Genomic DNA, 23,208 nt, shown 5'->3' on the forward strand with positions numbered 1-23,208 from the left:
GCACAGGTGCACAGAAGACCAGATACCAGCCATCTTCTCCTCCTTACCCTGGTCCCTCATCTGCTTAAAACACTTGTTGGCACAGACCTGGAACTATATTCATATTGTTATCAGCGACTTAGACATTGTAAAATGCCCTCTCATTTAACAGCCCTTCATTGAGAAAAATGGCCATCATACCTAAACTACATTATGGTTATGAAAGCCCAGTAAACACTTTTAAAAAATACATGCCTTTCACTAAAATGTGCAAGACATGTTAGGTCTTGCTCTTTCATAAACGACAGAAGCAGCTCCAAGATTAAACATGTGAGAAAACAAAAACCCTTCCTAAGTATTTTCTTTGTCAAACCTTTCCTAGAATTTAGTGTGTGTGTGAGACGATGTTTTAGCATATCACTCTAATTGAGAATTTGTCAAATTCCAATTTACAGACGGGGACTGTAAATTGCAGCAAGTAATTGTGGCAAAGTAATTGCCCAGGTCACACACAGGAGCTCAGAGCTGAACTTTGAATCATGCTGTCTGGTGAAAGCTGCCGTGTTGACTGCCACACTAGTACCTAGCCCCTCCCCCCACCTCAAGTGGCCATTGCAAGAGCCTATGGGATGTGAGTGACAGGCTTCATTCCTGGTGAGATCCCTGGATATAAGGGTTTTAAATTGATCAGAGAAAACAAAAGCAATGCAATCATCAGAAGCCATCTCAGAGGCAGTTGGCATCAATCTGTCAAGTATGTGCGTGTGAATTTATTGGATTTTTTTGCCAGGGATTCCTCCTGTTCGTGACAGCCAATAGATGGCATTTGTCATAGACACAGGCCGTTGTTTCTATCCTTTCCTGACTGCCCTCACATTGCTCTTGGAATGCTCTCACTGAAGACTTTTCCGTTCCTTCTCAGCATTTATCTCAGTTTGTGGCATCCCTTATTTGCGCCATCCTTTGATTATCGCTGGTCACCTCCGCCAGCCCAGGACCTGGTATATTTCCCCCTGCCCCATCTGTGCCTGCACCTGATCAGACCTCTTGTGTTGAACTGCACGGATCCCTCTGCTTTTGACTCACCAGTGGAGTCGGGGTCTTCTCTACATCCAGAATTAACTTGCCAATGTTCCCTCGGTCATGGATCCGCTGCATGGCCTCCTTCACCTGAGAGGGAGAAAAAAACGGAAACACAGGTTAGGTGCCATGTCTCCCTAGGGCAGAGGGACTGGAAAAGCCAAGCCACCATATTTCCACCAGGGGGCGCTGTGGTTCAAGTTTAGTGGCGAAACCTGAGATGGGTTTGGATGTTGGGTGCAGGCAGATAAATTCTGGTTGTGTCACGCACTCTGATCTGTACAAGCAACTTGGTCTCCTGGGTCTAAAATATGAGGATGATTGTCTCTAAAATAAGTAAATTAAAATTTCTTTTTTAAAAAAGGGCTGTGTGTGAAGGGGTGGAGAGTTTACTGTGGAGTTCCAAGAGTTATGTGCTGCAGAGTGTCAGGGCACTTTAGCTGGATTAAATTTTGAGCAATAAAATTATTTTTGAGGGTCATTTGTGACCTGCTTACCTAATGTTTTATTACTCTGCTTACAGTTTGGTTAAACGACTCATTCCCTGGGCTGAACTACGTTTTTTAAAAAATTCCCATGATTACAGGGTGAACATTTTATGTCCAAGTAAGTAGATATTTCCAGGGAACTAGTATTCTCCCCAGAAAAGAAGACCTTCTGTGTGGGGTCCCCCCGCCCCCCCAAATGATGGGGGCCAACAGATATTTCCTGGAATCCTTTATAAAAGCAGGGTTTGACACTCTGATTTATGCTTTGGGCATTTTATTACGTTGCTGTGTGGAAAATGAACTGTAGGGGGTGCTCTGAGTATTAAACGAGATAAGAAAAGGGCAAAAGAGAGCCCAGTGCTTGGCATGGGTATGTCCTTCACATCTCTTCGTGATTTCTAAATGGAAATTCAACATCTCCTGATTAAAAAAAAAGTTTCAATAGATTTAGCCTAAATATTTTTCCTAAAGTCTCAAATTTTTAAATATTTTTGTTCATTCATTTAGCCCATAATATTCATTAAATGTTGCTTAGAGGCAAGAGGCCATGTTTTAAAAAAAATTAAAAACTAAGTGAGGGTGTCTGCCTTTGAGGAACTCAATCTGGATCAGATGGAACAGTGTTTGCTTATATAAAAACCAAAGCCATTTTCTCATTTGGGTAAAAACTTGACAGAGCCATTAAAATGTGTGCATTCTAATTGCTTTCCCTGGGATTTTATCCTAAAGACATAATTCAAGTTGTGGGGGAAGAAACTTACCACACAAAAGACACTCAATCACAGCATTGTTTTAATGGGAAAACATTAAAGCAACTTATGTGTCACAGATAAAGGGAATGGTTAAGTAAACCATGATTCTTACATTTTTCTACTGTATGGAAATGTTACGTAGGTGTTAAAGTGCTAACTACAAAGAATGTACAGCAGGATAAAATGCCGTTATAATATTGCTAAATGAGAAAATCAAGATGCGTATTTTTATTTGCATCCCCATAAAAACATGAACATCTGAAAATAACTAGGTATATGCTAAAACATGATTTAAGGGAAATGTGTGCCTTTTAACTCTCGTGTCCAAACATTGTCATTTGGTAACAAGTAATCAAATCTGTATTCAATATAAATTAAATGCATCTCTAAATATAGTCTTTGGATAGAATCAACATCTATAATAGACTGATAGTGTCATATGTTTGCTAAATTTCTTTTTTTTCTTTACTGATTAAGGTATTACATGTGAGTTCTTATTCCCTCAACTCCCCACTCATGCCCTCACCCCCCTGATTGCTAAATTTTTTGATCATAATACACAATCCAGTGGATTTCTTCTATTTCTGTGGTGAACATTGCTTTGCAAAGTACTCTCATAGTTGGTCATAATAGCAGCAGCCATTTACTGAGAATCTTTGAATATTGTGGCAGACAGCTTCTAACGGTCACTTCTGGACACTCGCGCCCATGTGAATGTGGGCTAGACTTAGTGACTAGCTTCTAACGAGTAGAGTACAGCAAAAGTGATGGGCTGTCACGTCCAAGATTAGGTTATAAAAGACTGTGACTTCTGTCTTGCAGTCTCTCTCTTGCTCTGATTCTTCTTGTCTTCTTGCTCTGATGACACAAGCTGCCCTGTTGTGAGCTGCCCTATCTCCACAGGCCCACATGGCAAGGCCAACAACAGCCAATGAGAGAGCTTAGAAGTAGGTCCTTCCCCAATTCAGCCTTGAAATGAGACCAGAACCCTGGCTGACAGCTTTGGAGAGATCCTGAGCCAGAGGACCCAGCTAAGCCATGCCCAGATTCCTCACACACAGAAACTGTGAGATTGTAAATGTTGTTTTAAGCTAATAAATGTTGGGGAGGGGTAATTTGTTATGCAGCAATCGATAACTAATACATTCTTATCTTGCATACATAATTCTTACCTTACAAGTTATATATCATACCCATTTTGTAGATAAGTACCTCAGTGCCAAAGGGATAAGCAATTTGTCCTACGATTCTATATCAGCATTAGAATTGTGGTTCAGACTCAGGTTTGTCAGATTTCAAAACTGATGCTTTTCCTGATTCTGCCCAGACCATATTGCTTGGTTTGATTCTCAAAGTCAGAGGAAAGTGGTAGGTAACATCTCACATACTGATTTCCCAGAATGCAGTGGTTTATTACCCTGGCAAGTCATTAAACACCTGGAAACTTCTTAGAGATTAGGAACAATTTTTAGGCTGCTTCTCCAATAAGACAGAGCCCAGGGAAGCAGAAAAGGCTGTTTTCTTGCCAGGTAATGCTTATTGTGATACTAGAAAAAGAAAAAAAAAGCCCCTTGCAGGGCTGGCTATAATCTGCCTATTCTTTTAGACATTTCTTTCTGAAATGCACTGAGTCCTTGAAGTTCCTATGTGGGGGATGGAGAGAGAGTTAGGAGTTTTTCCAAGAGAAGTCTGACTCCCAATCGTGCTGCTTGAGTTTACAGCATCTTAGCTGCTCTTGGAGATGTGAAAGAGTCCTTTTGATGATAACTTAGAAAGAAAAAAACTACCATTTTTTGATCAATTCTTTATCCGGCACAGTATGAGGCATTTTACAGATATTGCTTCATTTTATCTGTACACCAAGCCTTTGAGGTGAGTATTGGCATTACAGTTTCACAGACGAGAAACCCAGAGGTTTCTGTCCTGTCTATCCTGTATCCCAGAGTCCCTGGCAACCTTGGTGGCCTGCTGAGTGCTGCCTGGGTGGCCTAGTGGAGTCTGCTCAGAATCAGGGTGTGGTTCCCCACACCCATGCTGAGATTCCACAGCCAGTTGCATGGCTGGCTAGATCTGGTCTTAGTAGCTGGATTTTCCAGAACTAGGGATTCTGGGCATACTCAGGCCATCTCCACTGGAGCTCGTTTCTCATCTAGACAGTGGGAAGGAATTTGAGCCACGTCATTCAAATACCCTAAGAGGCCAAAATCCTGAGTACGGAGGCCATCTGAGCCTTTTCTGACACTTCTTGTCCGGTGGAAGCCATCTTAATACCGTCCTAAGTGGATGGCGGCAGGAGGCAGTGGGAGCATCACTTGGTGCTAGGCTCTGCTTTGACTCAGTAATGTCACTCCATCAAGTCACATCATAACTTTGTTCCTCAACTTTTTTATATGTTAAGTTATAATTGCTATTCTATCCATTCCCTTATTCAGTCAGTCAGTCAGTCACCCAAAGGTGCCAAAGCCCTATCCCAGGAGCTGTTTATAGAGTAATGGGTGAAACAGATATGCTTTCTCTATCCTAAGGGAATCCCAGTTTTACTTATTAAATAAGCTAATCATCATAATAAGAATTTCACAATTTAAAAAATGTGTTCCTGATTTGTTTATTTTGTCCTCACATGGATCCTGACTTATCAGGGTTGATCCTGTACCATTGGTTCATGCATCAGCAAAGTCCATTGGCATTCAAGACGGCATGCAAGCATGAAAATATAATTGGCTCAGACCATGTTTGCAGAGGAGCAGTAGTTATGATCATTCTTATTTCTGTCTGCAATGTTACTAGAAGAAGTGGGGTTTCTGGAAGCCTGGTAAAATGATGGTGAGTAAACACTTGCAAGATCCCCTCCCCTCATGAAGTTTATGATCTTACAGGAGACACAGCCTTAGTCAACCAAAGAATGACTCAAATAAATGTAAGATTGTCCTTGGTAACTCTACAATGGTATCATGAGAATGTGGATAGGGGATTTGATCTGGTTGGGAAGATTAGAGAGGGTTTCTCTAAAGAAGTGATAATTTAGCTGAGATTTAAAGGATGCACAGGATGTACCTAAGACAAGAAGGGAGAGAGGACCATTTCAAGCACAGGGAGAAGAATGTGAAAGGAGAGACTGAATAGGGGCTAGTGGGCATGGGGACAAGGAGCAAAAGTAAATGTGGACAAGATGCTGGGAACATTGGCTGAGGTCTTCGGTACTATATTCCAAAGTTTCCAAGGATGCAGCAGCCACACCAGATCATACAACTCTAGAATATCTTCTAGTCACCTTCTAACTGAATAGTCAGTTCCTTCACACTTGGGTAAAGAGGGTCTCATTTAATGTTTCATAATATTCAATTTCCTTTTGAATGACATGTAAGGCACAAAGTCATTAGGATACAAATGACACCACTTAATAATCAAAGCATTGGGCTTGTGTTATGAATAATAATAAGCCTAGCCACCTAAAATAGGAATAAAATAAAGATGGATTATTCCATGGATCACTGTGCTGATTAGATGATAAATTAAAAGATTTGAAAATAAGAAATGAGTAATACTGCAATTAAGAAGCACATCTACCAAAGTCATCTACGATATTAGCAATGGCCATCTTTGGGATTCTGCAAAATCCAAAGTGGGTGTTGGAAAGTAACACGTTCATTGCACGTAGACTTGGAATCTGGAATTTCTGTGTTCTGACAAGTAGCTGCAGGAGTTGAAAGGGAGTGAGCCCCAGAGATTTTGACATCGATGGAAGAGTGACTGGAGAAGTGAAACATCAGGGATTATGGACTCTCCCACTGGAAAGGCAGAGAAAAGATTTTAACACTCAAGTTCTTTCTGGACCAGTTGCATATGGGCTCTTTGCAGTAATGTAGGGAGGACCCTCTCATGCATGTGGCGTTCCCATAAATATGTATGTATTAAATTTGGTTTTATTCTCTTGCTAAAACAATAATGCATGGCATGGAGTAGGATCAGACAAGAGAGGTGACAGGGGTGCAAAGTTTAAGGTGGTGCTCACTCTCAAGGTCGTGCAAGTGCTGGGTCAAAACCTGACAGTGAGCACCTCCTTAAATATTGTACCCTTGTCACCTTTATTGCCCCAATCTAGTCTGGCCCCGTAAGGATGGCTATTATTTTTAAAGGAAGGGAAACATTAAGTTGCTATCATAAGAGAAGTATCTGCTTGGCTATGGGACAACCAATGGGGATGCTCCAAGAGGATTTTTTAAGAGGCCATTCGTATGAACACTAGCTGAGAAGACGTCAAGGATGTTTTAAGAGTGAGGAAGAGAGGAATGCAAAAAGCAAGACAGTAGAATCTGAATGCAGTGGCCGATCCTTTTCCCCTGGGTACTTGGTTGACAGAGACCCTCTTGATCAAATATATATGATGGTCATGTTCTGCAGAAATCTGCATTCCACAGTCAAGCCAAAACTATATCTTTTTATCCTACTATATTTTGAACTATAGCAAAAGATGAAAAAAAAATCTAATGAATTATGAATTGCCTCCACTGTTTGTTTTATTTTATTTAACAATGTTTCCCAGTGTTGGATTTGGATGGTTGAATAGAATTGAAGGGGAAACCCAAAGGATGCTTATTCCAGCATGTGAGTGAGGCCTGTGAGGAACATAAAAAGGTGCAGGAGATGATCTCTGTTTCCTGCAGAAAGAGACTTTTGAGTTGTGATGGGGCACAAAGGAGGAATTTATTGGGGATGGGAGAAGGATGAAAACCAGGGAAAACGACAGAGAGGAAGTAACTTTTAGACTGAGACTTGAAGGTCAAGTAGAAGTTTGTGACTCAGCTAAGTAGAAGGGCAAATAAATCATCTAATTAAATATTGCCCTACTCAGAAAATGAGCCAGTGATGGCACAGAGCACTGAGGGTGACGATGGTGAGTTACACTCTGAAAATCCTCATGAATCGCTTAAGCTCTTCAAGTGTGCTGACATGGGCTAAGAAATAACCCGAGCTCCCACTGCTCCTGATATTCCACTCGATAGTGGCAGAGCTTACAAAATATAAGTTCAGCTGGAACTTTATTTGAATATTTTACCCAAATCCTCCAACCGGGGAGCGATACTCTATTTCTATGTGGAACACTCTAGTACCTTATTAATGATGTAGCTACCTTTCCTCCAGATACTTTTGGTTTTATTTATTCACGGATTAGTAACTATACCATTCCATGGTCCCTGAATGTTTTCACCTGGAATTGCCAAATATGAGAGCTGGTGGAAGAGGTTTAGATCTATAAGGAGTCCAAAGACCCTTCAAAGTCTTGAAAGTTTTCATATAGGTAGCCATCCTTTCAAAAGGAAGACAGCCAGACCTGCTGACATTTAGAAAAGTGTAGTTTAAAAGGCAGAGGCCATCTCTCTTTAGGCTTGGAGAGAATAGGCTTGTTTGCAGGTATTTGGGGCATCTTTTAGTGACGGAAGGGAATTGAGATATGTTGACTATGCCATTTAGACATAGCTGTAATTTAGACAGGTGATAGTGTGGCAAGGGTGCAAAAGTTAGAGGTGGCCAACAGAGGCAGCTATGCCTGAGACAAATTGTCTGGGACCTGCAGAATGGTCTAAAGTAAGGAGTGGAAATAAAAGAGTGATTGCCTAAGAGGCATTAGCCAACAGCATGCCTATAAAAAGCTGTTCCTCCACCATTTTTACTGAAGGTTTTTTTTTTCATGGATCCTCCCCCATAGTGGGGAGGATGTAGGGAGGCTATAGGCTCTGCACCTATGACCATAGGGCTATAAGAATCACCAGCTGCTCATAGATTGTATTAGGAGAAGGTGAGAGTCTCAAAGAGCTGAATCTAAAGATCAGGCAAACTTAAAGGTTGAAGCAGGGGCGGTGGGGGATGTAGGTCATTACCATCACAGCAGCTGACATATGACGAATGCTTAGCAGGTGCTGTCACAGAGCAAAACACCTTATATGCTTGATCGCATTGTGTTGCATCAACCCTGTGAGGTATGTGGGAGGTTGTCAGACTGTCAATCAGAAGTACATAAAAATATTCTCCCTTTTCTTCTTGAGTCCCTGTTGCCCGTGGAGAAGAGCAGAGGTTTAGCGAGGTTAAATGGTGTGCCCAAGGTCAAGGAGTGAAATATGGAGAAATCAAGCTTCTAATAGAATCCTGTATAACTCCAGAACTAGAGGCACTGTTGCTAGGTTTGCAAGGCTAGGATGGAACCAGGGAGGGTGAGGGTTAGGAGAGAGGAAGGAAGGCTACAGGGCTCTGGGTAAGTGCCCTGTAGAGCCAGTAGTGCATTATTCCCTCTGTACTTCCATTTGCATCTTGCTTCCTCCTTGGTTATTTCATTCTTTCTTGAAGAATTTCTGCACCTAGGGACTATTGACATTTTGAGTCTGATAATTCTTGGCTGGCGGGGGGAGGGGAGGAGGGCGGGGCTGTCCTGTACATTATAGGGTGTTTGGCAGCATCTCTGGCTTCTACTCACTAGATGGCAATAGCACTTCCCAGGTGATGAGCAAAAATGTTTCCAGATATTGGCAATGGTCCCCCGGAAGGCAAAATTGCCTCCAGTTGAGACCTACATTGTGATGTGAGCAAATCCCCCATCTCAATCTGTGGGCTCTTCCAGGGCAGGCACTTGCCTCACCTCAGTACCCTCAAGGGACCTTGGACTTACCACAGGAGATTGGGTTCTGCTCCATCCTTAGGACTGGGAAGAGTGTGTGGTACACAGCATGTGGTACACAGGACCACACAGTATGGTCTCTGACCTCAAAGTGCTCATTGGTTAGATTCGGTTTTCTCAAAGTGTGGACTGGAGACTGCCTGCATCAAAACCATCAAGGGTGGCTTTAAAAGTGACGCACTGGCCTCACCCCACACCTATTTGTTGCAACTGTGATTCAGAGGCTCTGAATTTCAGACCCTTGAAATTACTTGGTGCTTCATTTAATAAATATCATCGATTGTGCACCATGAGTCAGGCACTGGGGTGGCTGACTCATGGCGGGGACAGGAAGGACAAGCCCCCTGCTTGGCTAAGATCCCCTGAGAAGCTGGGCTGGTATTAACACTTGGCTTAATATCATTTCGTGTTGGAAAGTGGCAGAGAGCCACAGCTGCAGCCCGCCCATTCTAGGGCACCTGAGGAGGAGTCAGGTGTCAGCGTTGGTTCTACATGTTTGTGCAGAAATTAAACAACTTGAGTTCTGCTCTGTGCATTAAGAAACCTGCAGGATATTGCTTGACTATTAGTTAAACCCACTCGATGTGGCCTCTCAAAGGACTCAGCAACTGAATTTCATCTGATTATGGTTCAAGGGGATGATCTCTGTGGTGGGGCCAGAGGAAGTGTGTACTTAAGTTAGACTCAGCAGGTTACTCGGGCAACCCACAAACCATGATGTAATGAGCCAGATCTTACTGCAACATGAGCATAAAAATTAGCAGAGTTGCATGCTGGAAATGTAGTGGGAAGACCTGTTTCATTTTGAGGAACAAAACAGTAGGATCTAGTGTGAGCCAATGGCTAGTAGAGATGTGTACCCTTGCATTACAAAACGCAAATTAGCCTGACATAGCTCAGTGGTTGAGTATAGACCTGCGAACCAGGAGGTCACAGTTAGATTCCTGGTCAGGGCACATACCTGGGTTGGGGGCTCGATCCCCAGTGTGAGGTGTGCAGGAAGCAACTGATCAATGATTCTCTCTCATCATTGTATGTCTATCTCTCCCCCTCCCTTCATCTCAGAAATCAATAAAAATATATTTTAAAAAAACAATAAAAAACAAAACACAAATTAGTGCTCTGTCAAGTGAAAACAAAAAGTCCAGACATAAAACTGTATTTGACTCTAACTACAACCAAGTGAATAACTGTTTGCATATGGATAAGGACCTGGAAATAATACTGTGAAAAATCACATCCAGTGTATATACAGCTAAACTAATGATTCTTTTTGTTAAAAAATATAACAAACCCATGGGAATGTTTGGATAGTGTATTTGTTTCCTAGGGCTTGTGAAACAAGGTACATCAAACTGGGTGGCTTAGAACAGAAATTTCTTGCACAGTTGTGGAGGCTAGAAGTCGGAAATCAGGGTGTCAGTGGGACTGATTCCTGCTGAAAGCTCTGAGGGGGATCTTTTCCATGTCTCTCTCCTGGCTTCTGGTGGTGCTGGCAATTCGTGTGCGGGCGTGTGTGTGTGTGTGTGTGTGTGTGTGTATGGTCTCATCTCCTGTGTTGACTCCACTCTTGTCACTGCCCAGCTCAAGACCCCATCATCTCCCACCAGGATGACTTCCCCAGCCTCCTATTTGTTCTCTAAGGCTTAAGTTTTCCACACTCCAATCTGCCCTCCTTCTGCATTCAGAGCCATGATTGCTGATACAGTCATGTTTCTTTTATGTCACAAATGCTAGCGACTGTGCTATAAATTTAGGAATATAATGATGACTTAGTGCTTCTGATGACTAACACTGACCACTCAGCACACAAGCGGGGCACAGATTTTTCACGGGTAGTTCCTTGCTGCTCATTAGAACTCCATGGTGCTTGTGTTATAATCATTCTCATTTTACACATACAGAAAATGAGGACCAGGGAGATTCATTAGCCTGCCTAAGGTCACAGACAAAGTAGGCAGACTGGCTAGAATTTGAACCTAGACTGTTTATGAAATATTGACAGATGGAATGATAGTATGTCTCTGGTTTGCCTTAAAATACTCCAGAAAAAAATAATGGGAGAAGAGAGGCAACAAAGGAAATAAATTTGACCAAATGTCAATCACTGGGGAAGCTGAGTTGATGGGTATGTGGCTGTGAGAGTAGTTGGGGTGGGGGGGGCAGTATTCTGTTATTGCTACTTTAGAATATGTTTGGAATTTCCAAAAAGTTTATGAATGTGAACTTTGAGCTTTGTTCTCCAAACAACAACCATACAACAATTTCAGCACCCGATGCTCAACTGTTACACCCTTTTTAGGACCCCAGCATATGTTTGATGATGATGTTATAAAAGAGGATTTGGGTTCTTTAGAAGCTTAGTGCTATAGAAGTTCAAGTGTTATTCTCTTCTCCCCAGATAGAAAAATGTATCCTTTTACCAAATAACCCAGCTCTGTGAGGGTAATAACTTCCAGTATTGAGCTCCTACCATGTGCCAGGTCCCGTTCATGGAGATGAGCCCACACGGCCCCTGCCCTGGACAAGCCCACAGGCTGCCATGGAGGGGAGGCCACTAAACAGTAATTGCAATAGAGCGTGGGAAGAGCTATAGTCTATATAGGAAAGAAGAGGCGTGTGAGCCCAGGGGAGGAAATGGCTCAATTTAGAGAAAAAACGGCATTACGTTGTGTTTTCAAGAGTGGAAGGCGTTTTGCAGGGAGGGAAAATAATGCCCGTGCTCTAGGCAAGAACAGAGTCCTGAACGGGAAGGGATGGCTCATCCAGGGAGTCAGAGTTAGGGAGGGGGCACCATGTGCCTGGGGGACACCTTGTGCCCAGCTTTGTGAGCTGGGCTCTCTTCTGGGGGAAATAGGGAGCTAGAAGAGGTCTTCGCTTGGACGTAATCAGAGGTGTGTCTTGGGAAGATGACCCAGCCAGTGATGTTGGCAGCTGGGGCACTGGTAGAGGAAAGACTGGGAGACCAGTGAGAACTGGGAATTAGGGATGTGGAGTGGAACTGATAAGATTTTAAGGTGGAATATAGAGATATATGCTGTCAACCCCCATCTTGCCTTTAAGGTCATTTCAGACTGTTTGGAAGCCATATAATTCCCCAAAGGGTGGGAAGATTCTCTAAAACGACTTATGTTTTGAAAGGTTCTCCATCAAAGGGAGATGAGGTGGACATAATTTGATTTATTCTCACCCATATTCATTAGCGTTGGAAACAGATGACCTGGAACCTTCCTGGTGCCAGTGTCTGTGTGACTCCACAGTTTAATTTTTAATTATCCCTGCCCATGGGCAGAGTCACAGAGGGGAACCAGGAGCGGGGGCAGAGGGTGCTAACCTTTTCCTTTCTTTCACTTGTCTATTAGCTGAGTTTTCCCCTCTAAGCACCAAGGCTAATCACTGTTGTCTTGAGGTCGTGTTGCCATAGCAACAAGACAAAAACCAGGCTCTTACATGGGGGGAACAGTAAGTAGATGAGGAGATGTTATCTTCCAGCTACTCAGCGGCTCACTGCCTCAGCCAGCTGGGCCACATGAGGAGACAGCGAGACTGGACCACTCTCCTTCCAACTGGGCTCACTGGGAGGTCAAACTGGACTGATTCCGGAGGGGCAGCTTGGAGAACAATCAGACCCCCCTGGAGTCATGAGGAAGGGCAGGTCTGGGAAGGTCCCCACAGTAGACAGAGTTTGGGAGAAGTGAGGTGGGTGTCAGTTCACTCACACTGAGACACTGAAGTCATATCCAGAACAGAGAGTGTAGGACATGTTCATAGAGGCTTTCAAAGGTCTTTAAAATGCCTTGAAAGATCTTCGAAATTCTCTGACCTAGTAATTCCACTTCTGGGAACATATACTAAGGAAATAATCTTACATCTGGGATAATAAGAACACAAGCTTTATATCCAAAATGTTTGTTATAATTACAACAATAAAAATGAAATATCACCTTGCTGTTCAGGAATGGGAACAGTTGATACACCCAATGTTGGAATATTATGGGGCCATAATCGTTTAAAATGCTTATAAAACATCTATACGAGGGGAAAAACAGCCTACAAATTTTTTTACATAGTGTGATTATAATTTTTTAAATTGTCAAATGCTCAAACAAAAGAAAAGCAAAACAAACTCCCCAAATGCACACAGATAAAATATTGGAAGAAAAAAAACCCCAACAAAATATACACAAAGGTTATTGTTGGATAATGAGAATATAGATTTTTTTTTGAAGGAGAATATTTTTACAATAGGAAGATTTCCTAATTAAAAAATAAATCCTGCAATCAGGAATCAGTCATTTCCCTGATGATCGTCTCACAAGTGCAGATACCACAAGCCACTTATTCCACTTTTTTTTGGCTAGGGGGGTGGGGGGGGGCTCTTCTATGTGTCAGAGCAATTCTAGGCATTGTGGGAATTACAAAACCAAATGATGTGTTGTCTGTGTCCCCATGGATTTGACAGACGAAATCTATCAGCTTTTGGATGATTGTGCCATTGCACACTCTGAATGGACTTTGGCTCAACCCAGATACTCTGCAGGAACACACTCCAGGCAGCCTGTGTGCCCCACGGAGTCTATAATTAGCCTCATCCTTCTTTATTACTTGGGATCCCAGGCCAGTGTTAAAGAAATTACCTCAAGGATGAAGTAAGCTTGGGAGAGTGTGGTTTATCCCTTCTCACATGCAGGTGGCATGATTAGAAACCTGCCCTGTGCACCTGCTGTCTTGTTTTCTTTCCCCCTGTTCATCATTCTGCAGAGTCTTGGCATAAGGAAGAGGCAGGGGCACGTGCCAGTGAGCCCATAGCTATTTAAGAAAATAAAGCAGACCCAGAATGATATGTGGACAAAAATAGTGATTTGAGCTCTGATTGCTATAGGTAATATAATGGTTACAGTAATGATGAAAACGGTCATGTTTGTTACGTATTTACAACATGCCAGTAGTTATCAGCTAACTGGTTTACAGGCAGCATCTTCTGTAATCTTCACAACTTTGCACATGGCAGGCACAGTATTTTCTACTTTACAGATGAGGAAATCAAGGATCCAAGAACTTAATATGCTCAAGGTCACATAGCCAAAAAAAAAAAAGGAAGAACTAGGATGGGACACCATTGCACTTTTAAAAATATATTTTGAAAATTATCTCAGAGAGGAAGGGAGAGGGTGAGAGAGCCAGAAACATCAACGATGACAGGGAATCACTGATTGGCTGTCCCCCACTAGGGATCGAGCCTGCAAACCAGGCATGTGCACTAACCAGGAATCAAACCATGACCTACTGGTTCACAGGTCAATGCTCAACCACTGAGCCATGCTGCCCAGGCACCTTTGCACTTTTTAAGGATGAGAAAACTGAAGCTAAGAGAAGTTGAGTAGCTTTCCTGATGTTACACTGCTAGAAGGTGGCATAGCTGGGATTCAAACTCAGCAAGTGTCCATGTGACTCTAGAGCCTGCTTCCTTTCTCCTCCTACAGCTCGATGGCCCTGTCACCCACGTGTGGCAAAGAATGTCAGTTAAGTATTTCACTTCTTACACTTAACACTGGGTCCAGTACAGAGCAGGTGCTTAAAAAGATTTGTGGAAAGGATGAGTGTATGGCATATAGATGCTGAGAATCTCTAAGCAAGGCAGTGAGAGAGACAGAATTCACAGCGCATCCATCCATTCCAAACAGAATAATCTACCAACCAAACAAAAAATGTCCTTGAATCACTATTGAAGGTGTGCAGTGCATTAGGTACCAGGGTGTCCATCCACTGCGAATGACTGGAGAGGGAAAAACATTTCATGCTCTGAGTGATTGGATTTGCTCTTCTGGAAACTGGGGCTGCTCCATGGGCTGCCTTGCTTGGAGGCGTCTTTTGAAGGGCATGTGGAGGCAGGCACCAGGGAAAGTGCAGTGGGAGCTCCTGTGGGGGATGGAGGAAGCCCTGTTGCATCCCAGGAACGTGCTCCCTAACTGTGTCCAGGTAGTGTGAGACCTATTACACTCCAGGGGCAATGCCATTCCTTCTCAGGATGGGCATTCCAGGGATTTCTAATATTCCAGCAGAATAAATGCATCTTCCAGAGTGACCCACCTCACTAAATCCTTAGAGTGGGGTTTTTCAACTCTGGCACTAGTGGCATTTTGGAATGAATAATTCTTTGTTATGTGAGGCCGTCCTATGTATTGTGGAATGTTTAGCACCATCCCTGGCCTCTATCCAATTAGATGCTAGTAGTACCCCCCCTACTTATGAGAACCAAAAATGCCCCCACACATTGCTAATTATGCCGTGGAGGACAGATTCATTCTAAGGTGAGAGCCACTGCCTTGGAGGTAGGCATTAGAAATGAGAGGCTGGAGGGGAGCTAGGTCTGTGATGATGTAGTAGGTGAGCAAACACAGGTGGAGACAGAACTCTGAAGGTATATCATCTTTAAACAATTCTCCTTTTTGCTGGTTCTGCAGTTGTGGAAGGCAAATAGGGGTGGTAATCCAGTGGTGTGCTGGAGACAGCTCCTACTGCTTCGCAAAAGTTGATTGTGCGCATTTCTTCCCAATTCTGAGTTCAGTGGTGTCGTGTTGGTTGCTTGAAATCAGCCATGGTAGGGACATTTACACCATGGAAATTGGCAGCTGCTACAAATCAGCATATGACAGCATACCACTGCTTGAATCTAAATCTGTTTGATTTAGACAAATGGGAGCGGGAGGTCCCAAAGATAGGGAATCTACTGCTAATGCAACCAGGCTGCCTTTGGGCTCTTCTGCAAAAGCATTCCTCACAAGAGGCTGTATCTCATCTTTTGAAGATTCCCAACTCCCGGTGACTTATGCCTCAACCAAGTACCTGCAGTATATACTAGTAAATACAAGAAGTATATAAAAGTGCTACTTCTCTATGTAGAGAAAAGTCAGTATTATTTGCTAAATATAGCAAGTAAAATAAAAAGAAATAATTTTTATTACATTCTAGCTTGATACCATTGCCTGCCTGAAGACTGGAACCTGAGGCCTGCTCCCTCTTTGTTAAAAGGGAGAGGAGCAAGAGGTGTTAAAGCACATTAGCGCCTCTGAGACTTCACTCTTGACATAATCAGGGTGGTTCAGTGTGAGACTACTTCATGTTCATGCCCTATCCCAAGTCACCTCACATGAGAATAGAGCTCACTTTGGGAAACGCTCTATTAGATGATGCTAAAACATTTGAAGGCAGAAAGAAAACCATCATTGTTTTAAAGTCAGCATGGATGTATCATTGAATGCAAAATTCATATTAACTTTAAAGCCAGAGTCAGTCATATGTTGGACTTGGCTTGTACGAGCTCATGAGAATTGATGGTTAAATTTTCAGGAATTTAGCAAGTTATTTGACAGCACATTGGTAGAATGAAATTGGCCATGGTGGGAATCTTTACACCATGTAAACTGACAAATACTACACATCTGAGTTTCCCATACTCCAAGATATGATTGTTAAAACATTCACTGGCTAGAGCTTTCCATGCCAAATTGTACTTGTTTAAACCTCTTTAGGCTCTAGCCTTAGACTACTGGGGATGTCTATTCCCTTTCTCCTGCCTTGGAGAATTGTGTGGAAAAACTCAAGATACACCGAGTAACATCCTTAAGTCTGGTGAGCTCATTTTCATTATTGCTTCATAAAGAAGAGTAATAGAAACCACGGTGGAGAAATGCACTGTAATTGATTACTGTATATAAAGTATGTTGACAATTCTTCTTTCTAACCCATACTCTTAAATGAGTCATTTTAGTGCTTGCTCTGATGAATGTTTTAAAATTTATTATGCCCTGGAAACTCATCAGTTTCGGAGGGTGTAATGACTATTATGAAAAAACAACAACAAAAAAATAAGATGTAAGGCAATAAATTGAGGGCAGGAATTTTTCACCCTTTGTATCCCTTCATGTCACTATTCCTTCCTGTCTGTTTTATTTCAAGCCCTTCTGGGTACAGTTTTGGTTCAGAATCTCAAACCCTTTGATCTTACTTATCCAGGAAGCATGAGAGGGACCACACCCAGGTTACCCCAGGTAGGGGGAAGGGTGGGGCTTTGGAATGAAGTTCTGTGTGGCTGTATCTGGCACAGAGTGTTACCATTGGTGTGATGGTAAGTGTGTAATAACATTTTTTGTGTGTATAATCTCTGGTTTTGGGGTGGGGGAGCCCTGATTTGGAGTACTTGATGATTTCTGTGGTGCACCACAGCTGATTTTAAGCTACAATGTAATGTCACTGATGCTTTAACAGGGGTGCACACAGTGGCTGCAGCAGACCACTGAGCGTTGCTCGAATAAGCCCCAGTCCTTCCAGCATTTCAGAGAACTGGGAAGTGCTCAGTCCTACAGAGACTGAGAGGTGTAGACAGGTTCTCTCCCAAGTTAGCTGGGAGCGGTGGTAACTAATGCCAGCCAGCCAGGGAAGGGTTACTCCACTGTCCTCTGTGAGTGGAGCCCACAGGAACCATGAGGGGGCAGAACAGCTCTCTCAGGGTAGGAAGCCCAGATCTGAGCAGGCCTGATGGTGCAAGAGTAGGAAGGATCCAGGGACACAGCTGAGCCAACTCATCCCTTCTCTCCCATCCCCATGCTCATGTTCCTACTTTATCCTTCTCTATTTCTTTCTTAGCATCTATCACCTTCTAACATAAAGTGAAAAACAATTTACTTATTCATTATGTTTATTGCTTATTTTTTTCCTCCTCCACTCACCCACCCCACACAATAGAATGCAAGCTCTAGAGATTTTTTAAAAAATCAGTTTTGTTTACAGGTATAGCTCAAGTGTTTAAAACAGAGCCTGGCAAAAGAGTTGGAATTCAATAAATATCTGTTGAATCAGGGCCCTGTAGGCAAAAGAAAAAGACACACATCAGCAGTTTAGAGATGAGGTGCCCAACTTTCGGTGGGGATTGGGGTCGCTGGTGGAGCATAATAAGAAGACCTGCACCCTTTTCCAATAACTTCTGATTCATTGGGTCAGAGGGAGGCTCGGGAATCAGCCTCAGGTGGCCTACTCTTTTTTTAAAAAAAATTTCTTTATTGATTAAGTTATTACATATGTGTCCTTATCCCCACATTACTGCCCCATCCCCCCCACTCATGCCCTCACCCGCCTGTTGTCTGTGTCCATTGGTTAGGCCTATATGCATGCATGTAAGTCCTTTAGTTAATCTCTCACCCTTACCCCCACCCTCCCCTACCTCCCCTCTGAGGTTTGACGGTCTGATCGATGTTTCTCTGTCTCTGGATCAGTTTACATTGTTCATTATATCCCATAAGTGAGTGAGATCATGTGATATTTATCTTTCTCTGACTGGCTTATTTCACTTAGCATAATGTTCTCCAGTTCCATCCATGCTGTTGCAAATGGTAAGAACTCCTTTTTTTTTTTTTTGACCCAGTGATCCCACTTCTAGGAATATATCCCAAGAAACCAGAAACACCAATTAGAACGGAACACCCCTATGTTCATAGCAGCACAATTCACCATAGCTAAGATTTGGAAACAGCCTAAGTGTCCATCAGTAGATGAGTGGATTAAAAAACTGTGGTACATCTACACAATGGAATACTACGCTGCGGTAAAAAAGTTCAGGTGGCCTACTCTTAAAGAAACCGGGTCTCTGTAGTCAGAGGGAGTAGGCAGTGTGGCTGTTGCTCATATGAGATAGGGTTCTGCCCTGCCTACTCTTAGAGTCACCCTTTCTAGGTGGTGGTAAGAGGCTGAATGGCCCTGCCAGGCACTGCCCAGTTGTGGAGACATGAGCCAAGCTGTCTTCCTTCTGGGTGGGTGTAGACCCACTTTAATTATCAGTGGCTTTTCCAGTGCCTGATGCAAGCATCAAACAGACTTGCTGGTGACCTGTTCAGAGCAATGCTTTTTATTCTTGGAATTGCGCATTTTCCCAGTCTCAAACTTTCAGTGACATAGCATCTTCCTTCACAAGACTCTCTCAGGTCTATCAATACATTCCTTTGTAATTGTCAACTCTCCTTAAACTTCTGGCTTAACAGCCTCCTCTGGATCCTCATCTAGTAGGGGCATCACTACTAGGTTGAAGGCTTAGCTTGTCTCCTCCATTTGTGTAACTCTAGAGCTCCAACTCACCCCTTCAAACAGGTGTTTCCCCTGGTCTCAGAACCTTATCATGTCTCCTACTTTCTTCCTACCTGCTTCCCCCTCACCCAGGCATATGCCACTGACTCTTGGAAGAGAAAAGTCAGGAAGAGAGGGTGTCAAGAAGAGAGAGAAGCAGGATGCTCTGAAGAATGAAATTAATATTTACTAGGCTTCAACTAAGTTCTAGACTGTGCCAGGCATTTTAGATACATTATCGCATTAGTATTCTCAGCAGCTCCACAAGCTGGTGTTATTACTCCTTTGATGGATGGGAAACTGAAGCTCAGAGGGGTTAGATGTTTTGTCCATGGTACACAAATAATTTATGCCAGAGATGGGCTTTAAATTCCGGTCAGCTTAACTTTACAGCCAGCACTGATTTTACTGAGCAAGTCTGTCTCCAGCAATGGCTGTAGACAGTCCAGTGAGTCTGAAACTCTTTCCGGTGTTTCTCACTTCCCTTTCTGATCTCCTCTCTCTGAGATTTAGAGTAAGGGTAAGATTTTCTCATAAATTTCATTGAATGAACAGTAGGGGGAGTATGGGGCACTAAATAAATCCTGGTGCCTGAGAGGCTGCTCACCTCTCATTTCCCAAAGAGTTGTAATTCTGCAGAGTATCAATTCTGTTACCTGCACTGCCAATTTATTTCATTAACTGGAATAAGCAGTAATGCCATTTCTTAATTGCACTTGATCAAAATCTCAATTATCACTTTAGAATTATATCAGATCAGATGAAGAGACATCTCCTACAAGCGAAAAGAAAATTCACTCTTCAAATGAATCTCTTATTATTTTTTTCAGGGTTGCCATACACACTGGGAATCCTTTTGCTGATTTCAGTTGACTGTTAGAATCTAGTAGAATAAACTTCATTGGGGGGCAGAAGTAAGAGAGAGAAAAGACCTGCCTGAAGAAACATTATGTGGGACCATAAAGGACCGTAAGAAATGTGTGAGCATCACGAGGCATTTTCCTCTCCACTCAAAAATGCAAACTAGAAGTCCTGGATGGTGTGGCTCAGTTGGTTGGGCATTGTCCTGTTCTCTGAAAGGTTGCCAATTTGACTCCCGGTTATAGCCAATTGATGTTTTGATGTTTTGCTTTCACATTGATGTTTCTCTCTCTCTCTCTCTCTCTCTCTCTCTCTCTCTCTCTTTCTTCCTCTCTCATCCTCTCTCTCCAAAAAATCAATAAAAAAATAAAAATTGAAATAAAGAGGGAAAAATGCAAACTAGATCAGAGTTTCTTTTAGCAATAAAATGAGAGGCCGGTTCATTAAACTTGTCCACAAGACCTGTCCCTGCCTCTTAGCCATCCCTGTTCCTCCATCATCTGATGCAGGACCGGTCATAAACTGGCACCTCCTGCTTGGCTTGGGAACTCTGAGTTACCACACAATTAAGTATACTTCCATTGTAGGGTTGAACCCATCCTCTCTCCCTCTGTCCTCTCTGCTGTAATTCCTAGTTTTCCGTGGTGGCTATTGTTTAGTGTTTTACAGTTTTCAAAGCACTGTTCCACACACCACTATATTAGTTTCCTCTTGTTGCTGTAACCAATTACCACAGACTTAGTGGCTTAGAACATCGCAGATTTATTATCTTACAGTTCTGAGGTCAGAAGTCCAATGGTTTCACTGGGCTAAAATCAGGGTGTCAGCAGCGCTGTGTTCTTTCTGGCTGCTCTACAAGAGGATCTGCTTCTTTGAATTTCCCCTGCATCCCTGCTGGAGGCTAATTCCAGCATGTCATAAATGCAAGAAGTTTCATCAAAAGGTTGATGGAACCTTGAGGCTTCTGCAGGGCTGAAGATACATACATATTATTGCCTGCTGGGATAGCTGAAAGCATTTCCCCAAACCTGAAAATCTACATGTTATTATTACCTGCTGCTGGCCAAACAGCTGAACAGCTGTAGGCATTTCCCCAAACCTGAAGATACATATGATTGCCTGCTGCCAGAAAGCTGAGGGCAGTTCCCCCAACCTGACAATGCCTACTGTTTACCAAACTTACCTTTGATATGTATATCTGCTTTGCCATAGGGCAAAATGTGTGAATAAAGAGCCCTGGGTCCGGTTACTGAAGCTAGGTCTCCTCTGGCTCCCCAAAATGCCTTCCAAATTTATATTTCATTTCTAGTTTCTTTATTCATTTACTCGCAGCCCTTCTCCAGATTCCTGAACCCTTCTAGATGCTGAGAAACACCCCCAGCACATCCCTTGATTCTGGGCCCCTTCATCTTCAAAGCCAGAAGCATCTTTAAATCTCTCTCTGACTCTAACCCTCCTGCTTCCTCTTCTAATGGCCTGTATGATGGCGTTGGGCCCATGTGGATCATCCAGGAAAATCACCCCATCTCAAGATCTTTAACTTAGTCACTTCTGTAAAGTCCTCTTTGTCATGTAAAATAACATATTCAAAGGATCCAGGGATTAGAACATAGACATATTTGAAGGGCTATTATTCTAAGAAAAACACTGTTCATCTGTTTTTTTCTGGCCAAAAATCTGGGACTTTTTCTTGATTCCCTTCTTCCCCTCAATCTCACATCTAATTCCCTAATAAGTCTGGTTGATTCAACATTCAAAATGTATCCAGTCTACCACCATCTTTTGTCTGACTGACTTCAGTAGCCACCTAATTGCTATCCCTACTCTACTCTTATTCCCTCCTTCTCAGAAGTCTGTTCTGCACAAAGGAACCAGAGGACTTTTAAGAACAAGAAAATCAAACCATGTCAACCCATTGCTCATAGCACTCCAATGGCTTCCTTCCCATCATAGTTAGAAAATCCCCAGGTTTTATATGATGCCCCCTCACTGTGTATCATCTGCCTGCTTCTCTGACCTCACCTATTGTTCCTTCCCTCTCTCAGTCTGTTCAGGCTGCTGTAACAAAACACCATAGACTGAGTGGCTTATAAACAACAGAAATTTATTTCTCACAGTTCTGGAGGCTGGGAAGTCCAGGATCATGATGCAGGCAGATTAGTTTTCTGGTGGGAGCACACTTCTTGGTTCATAGATGCTTTGTGAGGTGTCTTCTCATCATGGAAGGGGCAAGGAAACTTTTTAGAGCCTCTTTTATAAAGACACGGCTATCACGCATGAAGGCAGAGCCATCATAACCTACCAAAGATACCATCTCCTAATACCATTAGCTTGAGGGTTAGGTTTCCACATATGAATTTGGGGAAACACAAACACTCCCCTACTCTAGCCATATTTGCCTTGTTGCTATTCTTTCAAATATACCCAGCCCATTCCTACCTCAGGGACTTTGCACTTGGTATTCCCTCTTCCTCCTGCTCTGCTGAAAACTTCCTACAGGTTCCGGTCCGCAAATCACTTCTTCAGGCTTTCCCTGACTCCCCTATCTGAAACACTGCCCTCTTCATCACCCCCACCTCCATCCCCTTAGCTTGTTTTATTTTTCTTCCTGGAATATGTCATTCATTGAACTTGTTCGGTTATTTTCTTATTTATTATTTTAACCCAATATGAACTTAAGGTATATGAGGGCAGTGTCTCCTGAGTCCCCCACATACTGAATAGTAAATGATACAGGTAGGTGTTTTAATACATATTCAAAGGAATGAATATATTTCTATTGAATCAGTCTTCACAATAGCCTGTGGGGTAAGTAAGTTTGTACAGTCAGGCAGGTATGGGTTTGATTCTGGCTTTGTCACTTACTAGCTGAAGGACGTGGGCAAGTTTCTCAACCATTCTGAGCTACAGTTTCCCCAGTTGAAAAGAAAAACTGAGATATATTACAAGTTTAGTATAAGTTCAAATGAGACAGAATGATGAAACTGGACGATGTGATGCTTGAAGTATTCTATCACATTAATTTACCTACTTTGCTTCTCCAGAACACTGAAATTATCACGAGCTTAAGGACTTGGGGGAGAGACACTCGTGCTACCCATATTTGGTTCTCCTCCCCTTTCTGGATACGTAGGAAAACGACATTTCCCAACCTCATTAGGTTAGGTGGGACCATGTGGCCAGTTTTAGCCAATGAGATTTGTGTAGGAGAATATTCTCCAAGCCCTTGGAATTTCACTGCATTGCCTGTTTGCATAGAGTT

At 42.8% G+C, this 23,208-nt stretch overlaps 1 protein-coding gene across 1 annotated transcript in view; it reads right to left on the minus strand.

The window, feature by feature from the left end:
* VAT1L (vesicle amine transport 1 like) overlaps positions 1–23,208 on the minus strand; it is a 147,179-nt gene that overhangs the window by 3,138 nt on the left and 120,833 nt on the right. Inside the window, exon 8 of the mRNA XM_070398205.1 lies at positions 1,066–1,149. Within this exon, the coding sequence (XP_070254306.1) occupies positions 1,066–1,149 (84 nt within the window). The remainder of the gene's footprint in view (positions 1–1,065; positions 1,150–23,208) is intronic.

Source organism: Myotis yumanensis, unplaced genomic scaffold (assembly GCF_028538775.1).
Source record: "Myotis yumanensis isolate MYYU_CA2020_CCGP unplaced genomic scaffold, mMyoYum1.0.hap1 SCAF_18, whole genome shotgun sequence".
In the NCBI taxonomy this organism is placed as follows: domain Eukaryota; kingdom Metazoa; phylum Chordata; class Mammalia; order Chiroptera; family Vespertilionidae; genus Myotis; species Myotis yumanensis.